The 13262-nt window shown below is 40.3% G+C and overlaps 1 protein-coding gene across 1 annotated transcript in view; it reads left to right on the top strand.

Moving 5' to 3' along the window:
* The window catches only part of DNAJC15 (DnaJ heat shock protein family (Hsp40) member C15), a 36045-nt gene that overhangs the window by 18656 nt on the left and 4127 nt on the right, over window positions 1-13262 (top strand). Inside the window, exons 3-5 of the mRNA XM_018556609.1 lie at window positions 4150-4223; window positions 4375-4451; window positions 7484-7554. Of these exons, the coding sequence (XP_018412111.1) occupies window positions 4150-4223; window positions 4375-4451; window positions 7484-7554 (222 nt within the window). The remainder of the gene's footprint in view (window positions 1-4149; window positions 4224-4374; window positions 4452-7483; window positions 7555-13262) is intronic.

Here is a 13262-nt window from a genome sequence, read left to right as displayed (position 1 = left end):
AATGAGATTTGGTGGACCTCTTCTCACCGCTGGGCACTAGCTGCAGGGGTCTATGAAACACTGGCTCCCAACACAGAGGAGAAAACTAGGGGACCCAGACCAACTAACTGATGATGAGAATTGTTAACAACGATTCTCATTATCGATTAGTTGGTTTCAGCCCTTATTGGCACTAATGGACTTTTCACACCCACAACATGTATTCAAACTTCTTTGGTTTAGTCTACATGAGCCTTGGACTACTATCCGCACCTCTCCCCACCCATCTATTCTTTGTGTTAACATAACTTATTTATTACTGTTCAATGTACCTTCTTGTTTTATCTCTGAAAATCTTTTTTCCCATTTTAAGGAGACAATATCCTTAGAGTTCAGTAGAATTTAGAAGTAGAAAACTAGAAGCCAGAATAAATTTGACCACACGGTGTTTTCTAAATTTTACAACTTTCTTACAGCTATGCAAGTGGATTGTGTTCTCGGAAAATATACAGTACACCTTTTTAGATTGTAAGCCCTCACGGACAGGGCCCTCCTTACATTCTTGTTCTGAATTATATTGGGATTGTCATGTCTTCCTTATATTGTAAAGCGCTGCGCAAACTGCTGGCGCTATATAAATCCTGTATAATAATAATAATACACATGAGTTTATGTATTTACAGTGTAATAAATACTCTCGTTCCTCTCAGACGAAATCTGACTAATTTACTAGACCACCGGTAATTATGTATTCATAGTAGACTTGCAATGTATTCTGACAGCGGTTAGTATCGGCTGTCAGATTCCCTGAACTAAGCTAGCAGCTGATTGGATGCTAGCTCCATTCAGCCAAGAATTTTCCATCTGGCTCCTTCGATCAGGTGATTGAGGGATGCCAGGCGGAAGGAAGCCGACATCAGCAAATAGACAAAATTCAAACCGTGTGTACCTGACTTTAGAGTGTGCGTCTGGCTGCCTGCACATTTTGCTTGGGGTTTGTGAATTAATAACGGGCAGTGCTGTGGTTTGCAGAATCTCGAGTTCCTTGTCATAGCTGCAGCATCTTGATATCTGGGCAAGTAGAGCTGTATACTCTGCTACTGCTATGCTGCTGTAAGCATGGCCCTGAAAACTGGGTATGTGCAGCCCAGACCCGGCATACATGTACGAGCCTTCATTGATGGGGAATCTCGGTGATTGTTACATACCTCCTTTTTAAATGCAGTTGTGTTAAATAGTGACATGGAAGGACTACTATTCTGCTTCTTTGCAGTGAGCTGTAAGCATTCTGTACTGTAGAATACTGTACTCCCCACCAAGGCAGAAATGCAGCCAGGGACAAGATTTGAGCATGGCAACAGGCGGAACAGAGTTTTAAAGAGGTGGGAGTTACTGAGTGTGGAGATGCTATGTAAACCTGGCTACCATCTATTCCAGATCTCTGCCTCCGGCAAGCAGTGCTGACACAGTGGTGCCAATGCTGCTGAATAGATTGTATGAGGGCAATGAGGACACCGGTCACCCTGCTCATATGAAACAGGCCAGCTGTGTCCAGTCCTTTCTTTCATATAAAGGCCATTTATTCACTAAGATTATGGAGCACTGGAAAATGAGAGATCAATATTAAGGTTCAAACTGAGACAGGTGAGCTTTCCTCTGTTTAAATATTTATGGTAGTTTGTATTCAGGGTTTAATTTTAGGGCATAATCTGAGTCGAATAAGCACATGGACATAAATAAGGCAATATTACTAAGTTGGGGGGTGAACAAATTACTATAGAATTCAGGAACCAGTCTGTCCCACCCAGGTGCTAGCATGATTTTTCCTAGTCGGCTCCATTCACACCACCTGAAGAAAATCTCAAAAGTTAGACACTTTTTTTTAAGGAACATTGGCTCCTGGGATTTGTCCAGCCCTGTACTAAGTAATTAAGTTTTGACTCAGAACATGAAGGTTGATTGGTAGTTATGACAATGCTACAACATTTTTCAAACAGATTACCTTTTCCTTTTAATACGTTTCACCTATTTATTTCATTTTAGTCTCCCTAAACCAGGGGTGGGTAACATTCAGCCCTCCAGCTGTTGTGGAACGGCAAATCCCATGAATCATTGCAGGATTCTCACAGCCACAGGCCTGACTCCCAGAGACAGATGCATCATGGGATTTGTAGTCTCACCGCAGCTGGAGGGCTAGAGTTTGCCCACCCCTGCCCTAAACTCTGCATAATTATGATGTATTTTACTACTCTAAAACTAATGACTACTCTCATAACATCTATCACTAGTAACTATTGATCCCCCAAATATAACAATGTTTTGATATGCTTTAAGCCCATCAGTAAATACAATCTAAACCCAAGAACAAAAACAGAAAATATTGCAGCTTAACAGTCCCTAGTAATTGCTGCATTAGTTTTCTGTTTTCAGGCTTTTTTTCTTTATTTTCACCTGGTAATCCTGCCAGCAACACACTTCCTGTCCTAGGGGGACAATGCTCACTGACTGTACTGTATCGATGAAAGAGCAGCATTATCACCGTAGGACAGTAAGTGTTAGGACGACAAAACACCTCCTCCTCTTATCTCCATAACATGAGGGAGGTGTTCTGTAGTTCGTGGAGCTGATAACAGTGCAGGCACAAATAATAAGGAGATGAGCTAAATAAATTTCTGACAGAATCAACAGGTATGTAAAACGGATATAAGAAAACACACTTTCAGTGTTACATTTTACAGACCAAAAGGAAGCAAATAAGGGAAATTAATTGTTAGGATTCACATGTACTTTAAAGGACAACTCCATGAAATGTAGAAATTAACCCTTGTAGTGGGGCTACCTCCACACTGCAAGCATTAATTGCTTGTTTTGGTCTGGGGGCTAAAATAAATGGAATATACTCACTTGATCCTCGAGCCCGCTCGGCTGCTAGTCTGCTCCACACGTCCTCTTCTTCGGTTCTCCGGCAGTCTAAGGACCTGTGATGTTATCACATCTAATGCAGCTGCATTAGATATGAGTACGCCAAGTGACATTCCTCTGCCAGAGCTTAGGGGAAGAGAGGTAAGCGCTCGCTGCTGCAGGACTCAGGATCAGGTGAGTGTATTATCTTTATTTTGGCCCCTAGATACCCTTGCAGTGTGCAGTTGCACCACTGTAAGGGTAAATGTTTTTAATTTTCTGGAGTTCTTTTTTAACTTAGACCTGCCTTGTAGCTATGATGGATTAGGTACTAAGGCCTAGCTTTCTGCATCTGAAATCTAAATCTCATATTAAAATGAGTACCTTCTATTGAAAATGCAACAGCATACTGATTGTATTACTGACATTCAGAGATGTAATATTGTCATTTGAGCTGTAGATGGCACTGTAGTGCAACATTAGTCTATACGCTTATGTGTACTTATGTATGATACACAGGTAGTTCTATCTGTATATATGTTTCCTTTTATAATGCTGTTTTCTGATGTCCTTCTAAGCAAGTAAAACTTAATTCAGCATTCCTCAAGATCTCAGTGCTTCATCTAAACACATAACTAACAGCTTCTTTAATGGGAATGGGAAATAGTGTCAATTCTCCCAAGAATGTCCTTATTTATAACTAAACTTTGTGATATACTGTTGTTCACAGATAAAACACATTTTTACTGTTTAAAGTCATCTTGCTGTAATAATGTCTATTCAAGGTTGTACTCCATAAAATCTCTTTTACAAGTCTAGTTCCAGAGCTGTGCTGCATTACTCGCAATGAGCAGGCAGTATCCCTAGATGGAATTTTTCTGTTTCATCCTTCAGTGTCATAATTAACCACACGAGGGAGTTTCAGTTCAGAAGGTTTATCTTGCATGATTTTCTCATACAGAGAATCTTATCCTGAATAATATAAGTGCTGATCCCTGTGGGTAGCTTTATTTTTATCCCTACCTTACTCTCTGTCTGAAATACTGTTAAAATACCCTGAAGGAAACTAACCAGGGTCTTTATTTAATAACAAGCTGCAATTAGTTTACATTTACCAAACAACTAGATTACAGTTCTATTACAAATGTTGCCCTGAGGTTATGAGTTTAATGCATATCACATTACTAACATGTTTGTTCTATTTGGTTCAAAACCTTCATTTTAACAAAGTCACTACAATGAACCAATAAATTATGTGGGTTTTTCTAGGTCGCTTTGCACTCCAGCTGTGGAAACCCTTGGGTCAAGTTATCATAGAGAATGCAAAGAAAATCTCGACTCCGGTAAGTGTGAATTGACTTCTTTTCTAAGTAAGGCAGAACCGTATGAGCCATCACTGTAATTCCCAGATTCACTTTCTGGTCACGTCCAGGAGTGCGATATCGTTACATTGCTGTGATTTCTTCAATATACCCTGTTTTTCTCTTTCTGCAGAGCCTTTCCTATTACTACAAAGGTGGATTTGAGCAGAAAATGAGTAGGCGAGAAGCCAGTCTAATTTTAGGCATCAGGTGGGTGTCTTTCTTGTGTTCTCCTTGACATGGAAAGTGACTATGCTAAATGTCAAGTATAAATGTTTTAAAGGATTTCTGCAGATCATTTTTTCATCCAGTTAAATTGTTTCTAGAAATGGGTGCAGGTGCTCCTTTTAATATCCATCTCTATAGTGCAATTAACAGAGCTCTGCTCCTGCTTGTTTTTTGAGTGCATAGTCGATTTGGAAGTGGGAATCACAGGATTCTAAGGTAGAGAGGAATGTCTGGTAGTTGCACCAGGGAGACCACTGACAAGTAACCGCCTATTTTCCACCAAAGAAAATAAAGTAGAAATGTGAACCTTCAAACATCTTATTGCTAGTAAAGCCCTGAGCATTATCCAATGGATACGGTGTGCTGCTGTGGTTTCCAAAACAATCACTCGTCTGTCTGAGACTAAATCAATTCCAAAGATTTACTGTACTATATACTATATTTTATTGTAAGTAGAACTATGGCCTCCTACTTGATTACAAGTTCATCTGCACTTAGTTTTCCCTCAAAGTCCTGTTGGGCCAAGGCCATCTAATGATAGTGTGACAATGATGCTGCACCAATCTTGCAATCAGAGCAGAGTTGTCACTCTCAAGTAGGCTGTGTCTGCTACAGTGGGATGACATTTTTTTATGGGGGGTGTGGCTGCCTGCATTGTCTCTGCTTATTTATAAGCCTGTAGCTTGTCAGTCAGAACCTGACCACACTTAGTTCTGCCCACTGCTTTCTGGATTGACAGCACTACCTTTTGTTGCTGAAACCCTCCCACTGTGTCCTGCAGTGCCTGGGAGGGAGAGCATGTAAAACACAAATTAAGGAGGATTTGATTTAGTCTAGGAAGATGAGGGAAGTTTTTTTGTTTAATTTATGATACTTGGGTATCGCATAGTAACTGGATTTAGTCCTTATTTAGAGTGCCTTACAGGAGCTTTTAGTTGTACTTTAAAACAGACACCCCAAAGGAGCAATACTGCTCTATTATTGTTGTAGTTAGATGATTATTTCAGCATTATCCTACAGTCTTCAACTCTGGTATGAGTGATGAATTGGCTATTATAATAAACCCTGCGCAGGTTAAGAAATCTTATTTTTACTTTGTAGTTTAATGTCCTTGGTCAAACAATCAATTCTGCCTGAAAGAAAAACTTAATGCATGCACATTACAGTATGATCAAATAATGGTTATTGTGAAACAAAGGATTGTGGTATTATCTACTTTCTTTTATTCTGCAATTTCCATAGCCTTAGTGTTTGTTTTCTTTGTTTATAAATGAGCCCTATATTAGGTGTAGCCATTGTGTCTTACTATTTCGGAATCTTTTATGTTGCCAAACTCCTTACAACTATCTGGTGGTTCAAATGTATGTTAGATTTGGATGGCTCTTGGTCTCTACAAAGATGCCAGTCTGTTTAGAAACAGTATTGCAGATACTGAGAAATGTAGTCTGTTTCTTGTGCAGGTTTCTTGACCATTCAAATGAAAATGGAAAGTTATAGTACCTGACAGTTTTTATATACCTGTAATATCTGTGCTTGAGTTCCCCAGTCTGTACACCTCCTGTGGTCATAAACAGGACCCACTCTCCATGTTTTATTTGTGTTATGTAGGATACGACGAGTGCAGAAGCACTTCACTCCCATTTGAACAGGGACAGAGTCAGGAGTTATGGACGGGAGATCCTGTTGGAGTCTCTAAAACATATAAGAAGCTCATATCTCCGTACTCATCCTAAAAGCAAAACATCACTTTTAGGTGGACATATCCTTTTAACCATTGCAAAGAATAACTATTTGGCTTTAATCACAAATCAAAAAAATCACTAGGGATATACCGATACTAGTAACGGTATCGAGGCCGATGCCGGGTATTTGGGCGAGTACTCGTACGCACCCTAATGCTCCCATGCCTGGTTCGACACTTAAAGTTTTGAAATCAGGAAGCTGGGCAGCGAGTCCTTACACGCTGCCCGGCTTTCTGATTGGCCAGAAAGCCGGCTTCATGCTTCCTGGTAGGCTGATGATGAGTTAGCATGGAGCTGGCTTCTCGGCCAATCGGGAAGAGCGCCGTGTAATGACTCATTGCCCGGCTTCCTGATTGGCCAGTTTCTCGACTAATCAGGAAGCAAGGCAACGTGCCCTTACACGCTGCCCAGCTTCCTGATTGGCCAGAAAACCGGCTCCATGCTGTCTCGTGACGGAGCATGGAGACGGCTTCCATGATAATCGGGAAGCCGGATGGCGAGTTATTACACGCCACCTGGCTTAATGGGACTTCCAGTATTCATTATTGGCAAATACCGAAGAAAAAAATATCTGTACTCTATACCGAAAAAACGGTATGGTGCATCCCTAATAATCACACTTCAAAAAAAATGTATTGTCTACTTTGCATATCTTATTTAAAATTTCCCTATGACATGTTACAGCAACATCAGATTCTTTCTCTGTATCACTACATAGCTGCTACAGTGTCTATATAACATTGGAAATTGGGAAGACTATTTGTATCCATTTCTCTATAATCATAAGCCCAAAACTTTCTGCTTTAATGAAAGACAAGGTGCTGGAACGCAGAGGGTGTTTAATTTTAATAGAACAGGCTTTTTTTCTTGTTTTTTTTGTTTTTAATTACATTTGTCAATGAAAATCTGATTTAAAATTTAGATTGTGTATGATTGTCATGGTCAGAATTTGAGCTGCAGTGTCTAACACGCAATCAGCAAGGGTATTAGGGCTGAATTGCTGGCTTAGCCACTTAGTTACAAATAATTATTCTGCTTCATCTAGACAGAACTGCATTAAATTAAACTGTAGAAGAAACAATTACTGAGTCAGCTAATTAATTACTTGGAAAAGACAAGTGTCCTAATAGAATTGTATTTAAAATATTCATGTAATACTATGTATTGACCACAAGATGGCAGAAGTCCTGCTTGTTCTAAAAGTTTGAATCTATCAAATGTAATTTACACTTGATAGTTCATACAGTTTATTGTAAAACTTTACTTTTACAGTCCATCTGCTAACAAATCCAAGATTCGAGCAGCTCATCGGAAAATCATGACTTTAAATCATCCAGATAAAGGTAAAATAATATTCTCCCCCGTATTTTGTTTGAAATTTTGATTGTTTTATTATGCACAAACCTTGCTTGTCTTTACAGTGAGGGTTAGTTCACACCAGAAAATGCATCACAGCTGCGTACGTCTGCGCAGTTGCATTGCGATCCGTTTTGACGCGTTTGTGATGCGTTTTTGATGCGTTTTTTCTCCCTGCATGCCCTCGCATGATGCCACAATCAATTCTATTTGTTTTTTTTTGTTTTTTTTGTATGCGTTCCGTTTTAGTGCGTTTTGATGCGTTTAGTGCAGGTAGATGCAGGTTTCTGTCAGATAATGCACCACTTCACACAGAAAATGGTTGCAATTACAAATGTTTAGGCATTCTCATGTTTATTTATTTTGTCTGTATTGGTATGACACAAAAAAGTGGGGGGGAAAATGCCAAATCTGACACATTACATGCTTAACTCCAAAAATGGAATTGACAGAATTATTGGCACCTTCTCCAAATTACAAGAAATAATTGCATTCAAGTTTTTTGGAAAAGCATAGACAATCTCAAGGTTACAAGCCCATCTCCAGAGATCTTAATGTTCCTGTGTTCACTGTGCGCAACATTGTCTAGAAGTTTACAGCCCATGGCACTGTAACTAATCTCCTTGGATGTGGATGAAAGAGAACAATTGTTCAAAGATTGCCATGAAGGATTGTTTGAATGGTGGATAAAGACTCTCCATCAACTTCCATCTGAATCGCCATCTGAATGAAAAGGGACGCTATGGTAGGAGACCCAGGAGGACTTTACTGCTGACACAGAAACATAAAGCAAAAACTTAGCTGAGGAAGCCAAAATCCTTTTGGGAGAATGTGCTGTGGACAGATGAAACAAAATTACAGCTTTTTGGGAAAGCCCGTCATTCTACTGTTTTCAGAAAAAGAAAAGAGGCCTTTTAAAGAAAAAAATACAGTCCCTACAGTCAAACATGGTGGGGGGTCACTGATGTTTTGGGGTTGCTTTGCTGCTTCAGGCACTAGATGTCTTGACTGTGCATGGCATTATGAAATCTGAAGACTACCAAATAATTCTGGGGTGCAATGTAGGGCCCAGTGTCAGAAAGTTGGGTCCCTGTCAGAGGTCATGGGTTTTACAGCAGGACAATGATACAAAGCACACGTCAAAAAGCACCCAGAAATGGTTTCAGACAAAGCGCTGGGGAGTAAGAAGTGTCTCTCCAATAGACGGGGAAAAAAAATCAGATTTTTGTACTTGCTGTAAAATACTTTTCTTGGAGTTCATTGAGGAACACAGGCCTCTCCCTTTTATATGTTTATTTTCATGCTCTCTTCTTTGCTATAAGGCCCCATTCACACTGAGCGATTCGCAAATCACGCGTTTGTTGCGCGATTTGCATTTTGCGCGTTTGTCGCGCAAATGGTTGCATTGAGCAACCTAGAATCTCGGCAAAATCCACTCCAAAAAGGGTCCTGCTGTAGCGACACACGACCCGCGACAGCGACGGACAGAGCCCCATTGAGATGCATTGGAGAGCGATATCGTGCGGTAAATAGCTCAGTGTGAACGGGGCCTAAAGGCATGGTGGTTGTAAGCAAGGCTGGCCTGTGCTGGCCAAAGGCTTTTTTGTTGTCGGTGTCCATTCACTCTTCTGGGAGTGTCTAGTTGCTCTCTGTGCTGGCTCAACTCATCTGCTTCTTCCTTTACCTCCCTACATACATTTTTATGTAGCATCCAAGAAGGAGCATAGGGGAATACTATGGAGTGTGCTTGTTTATGTCTGGGGGACAGTATTTAACCTGTTTTACATACCTGGTCCCTGCTTCCGTCATCTCTGTCTAGGCTTCTTAACCAGTCCCTGCATCCTCTTCTCCCCTTTGCTTGAGCAGTCTAAGGACCGCTGGCATTGTCAGTCTTGAAGGTCTATTGGCCTGCATTAAATATGAGGATGCTCAGGGACTTTACAACATCTTGAGCAATGGGGGAGAAGTGAGCCTTGACTGCTGTGGGAGCCAGGATCAGGTAAGCAAAACGGCTTTATTTACATCCCAAAAAACAAGCACTTAACCCTTGCACTTAACCCTTGCAGCGCAGGGCAAGTTTTTTTTCTTTGTCTGGAGATGGGCTTTAAAGAACTTTTCATATGACTGAAAGGAGGGCAGAAGAAATAATCTCCCAAGTGGAGAGCACTGCAGTGATCTCAGGGCAGCGGGAACAGGCAAGTATAAGACTTGAAAGGGGTACGCATTTAAAAAATAGCTGTATTAAAAGTACAGTTATCTCTAATGCATTTACATGCTATTGCAAAACAGGTCGGAAATCTCCATATTGTATTTTGTCATGGGCATTTGATAACTGCTACATTCTTCACTGACTTGCTCAATTTTTAGTCTTGTCATGTCCAATGGAGATGGTCCTGGCTTACTCATGTCTACATTAGTGTAAAGCAGGCAATGCTTAATCATTTATAACTGTAGTTGCTAAAATCAGGTAAGAAAGTCTGCTCAATCATTTCCATTTTTGGTAACACGCAAGAAATAAAAGCTCTTCTGAGTGAGATTGCCTTCTGTAAACTTGCCATAAAATATTAATGCCATTCAGAGTTTTGGAAATTACAGGCTACAGAACCAGAGCACAAATGCTGTAACTAGCCAGGTTTTGAATGTAAATGATTTATTTTACAGAAAGACTATTATTATAACTTCTAAGTAGACCACATCTGCTGGAGAAAAGCACACCCATATGCTCATTTCTGCCTCAGCTTAAAAATAGCAGATGGTAAAACATTACGCTGTATTTCAAAAGTCAAACAGGAGAGTATTTTTTGCTTTCCTCGTAGTTAGATTTACAACACCCTCCACATTTTATGACAGAGTGCTGACACGTCACTCTCTCTAACAATTATAACTTGTGGGCTGTTTTACATTTCTTGGCTTTTTCGCAGGTTTGCTTTCAGACTGTATTTTTCACTAGCTGCATGCTTTTTCCTGGTAAGTGATTTGCTAGCTAGTGAGTCCCAAAGTCTGATTATTTACTACAAAAAAAATAATGCCTGGTCCATATTTCTATTCTCACTTGTTCACTTAAGTTTTTTCTGTTTTTTAAGATGTTACATTTTAGGGCATTTCTTGTGCTCCACAACAGCAAATTATTGTTCTGTATTTTGTTAAAGTTAAATATATTAAAGGAGTTTGTCCAAGTACTCTTTACATAAAGATTGCTTGGACAGACTTTTTTTAATAAATATATATATATATATAACATTGCTTTCTTAGCAAAGGGCACCTCAACTGCCAGAACAACTTATCCCCCTCTTCCCTGGAACATTCATTTGTTAGGTGATGCTTAATTCCAGTGCTCTGGCTGATTGTACCAATGCCCTCCAATTTTTCTAACATGGAATTATGACGCCTCAAGGTTTTCTTTATTCCACATTTCCTGCATTGTTGGAGTCTGAACCAAGATAATCCTTTTTTGGTATTTCTAAAGGCATATACAAGAAGGATTTTACTGCTGATAAAAGCCATTCACACTTTCACTTTTAATGCATTTCCTAGAAATGTATGTAAATAATTTTTTTGTCCTGTGTTTTAGTTTTGGAGATTTATTTTTTCTTACTCCCTGCTTGGTGAAACCATTGTCACTGGCACAGTAAATAAGGAAAAATCTTGCTCATGGTGTCCTGGATAGTAATTTGATAGGGGTTTCGATCCTACCCTTCTCTGTCTAAAATTATATATATTACATCCTCCCTTATACCCTAATAGATTGTATACCCTTCTACTTTCGGTATCCTCCCTTATTCTCTAACAGACTACAAGCTCTTCTACTACCCACTACCTTATTCTGACAGTAGGAAATAGTACAAAATAGTGATGTAGATAAGAGTGCTACATAGAGACCTCACAGCGGATCACTGCATCTCAGATCATACCAAATATATCTAGCTTCAAATTGTATGTGCTTGCAGGAAAATTGCAGGAAATTCTACAATACACAATATATGCAAAAGGTTTTTTTTTTTAAACGCTTTAACAGCGGTTTAAACTTACCCCGTTTTGGCCGAGGGCTCCTGCCCAAGAATCCGGGACTGCTCGGGCGGCCGCAAAGCATCTTGGGGCCGGCGCATGCGCAGTTCGGCTTTTTGGCCCGGAGACGAGCAGAGACGCAAGGTAAGTCTATGGACGCGTGCACCTGCATGCAGACACCGATGGATTGGAAGTGCCTGCAGGGACAGAGGAGTCGGCGCTGGATCGGTAAGCCTCCGCACCACTGGAGGGACAGATGAAAACCTCACGAAAGAAGAAGAATGGTACTTACCATTTAAGGTAAGTACTAACATTAACATGGGGGAGGGAAAAGAGTTTTTGACTTTAATGTCACTTTAAACCAAAATTATGGTTCCTGCAATATTCTTCTTCTGGTGGGTGTAGTGATCGCTAATTCGTCATATGGGCTGTACAGTGGTGTAGTGGATTGCACTTCTGCCTTGCAGCACTGAGGGTTAAAATCCCGGTCAGGACACTATCTGTAAGGAGTTCTCCCTGTGCTTGTGTAGAGTTCCTCTGGGTACTTCGGTTTCCTCCCGCACCCCAAAAACATGCTGATGGTTTAATTGGATCCTGTCTACATTGACCCTGTATGTATGCATCTAAGGGAGACCTTAGATTGTAAGCTCCTAGAATTCAGGGACTGATGTGAATGAATGTGCAAATATGTAAAGCGCTGCATTCATTGTCAGCGCTATATAAATAATAAATAAATGTAGTAGTCCTCTAAATATGTCTGTCTATATTTGTAAATTTGTATATACGGTATACATGTATAGGCACATGTATACTGTATATGTGCGGGGTTCTTACATTTTGTTTGAAATTTGTATTTTTACATTTTATTAATTTACCCTCTATGGAAGAGTATAAAGGTAGAGGCAGGAGCTCTTTATGGCAACATCAGGGGTATGTTAGGCCCCTAATACTTTTGCCAACACTGCATGCATATTGTTGGACAATTCCTATCTGCAGCTTATTCCCACACTTTGCCAGGCCTCTGAATGAGGAAGTTTCAGAGGTGAGAGACTTCCAGGTTCAGATCAGAAGAGTAGATCGGAGAACAGCAGTTCCCCAATCGCCTCCAATTCTCCATCCTTAACAGGCTCACAGTGCTCCCAGTCTAACAGAGGAGCAATCGGGTTGAGAGACGCACAGAAGTGACTCGGATTTACAGTTCTACCTGCACACCCCTGAACTGCCACCAGACCCTAGGTACCTGCCTTGGTCACCTTGTGGGTTATCAGCTCTGCACAGCAGTATGGCTAGTTCAGACAAGTTTTGCATCTTCCAGATGCAGATAACTATATGTAATCCTTGTCAAGTCATGTGGCTTTAATACACTTGTGACAGGCTCAGCCCATCTGTACTGAATAATGGAACGGATATTCTGATTTAATAATCAAAGGAGGATTCATGTAGATCTATCGGGGTTGAGCACAGGTGTGGATGTTTACTATTAGAAACTGTTTTTTTTGTGCATCTCTTCTGTGCTTACTTACTGTATCTGAATTGGAGTTCCATTCTTCCAAAACTGAATGAAGCCTTTCACAAGTGCAGGAAAGTCTGTACAGTTCCAGAGGGGTGAGCTATTCCAGGAAAAAATATTTTGCTACTTGTCCTCCGAACAAGCTTTTAATTATGTGATAATCATTAGCAAATGGGAACT

This window comes from Nanorana parkeri, unplaced genomic scaffold (genome assembly GCF_000935625.1).
Source record: "Nanorana parkeri isolate BGI_ZX_2015 unplaced genomic scaffold, ASM93562v1 scaffold243, whole genome shotgun sequence".
Taxonomy (NCBI): domain Eukaryota; kingdom Metazoa; phylum Chordata; class Amphibia; order Anura; family Dicroglossidae; genus Nanorana; species Nanorana parkeri.
This window is presented reverse-complemented; position numbering and strand designations above follow the sequence as displayed.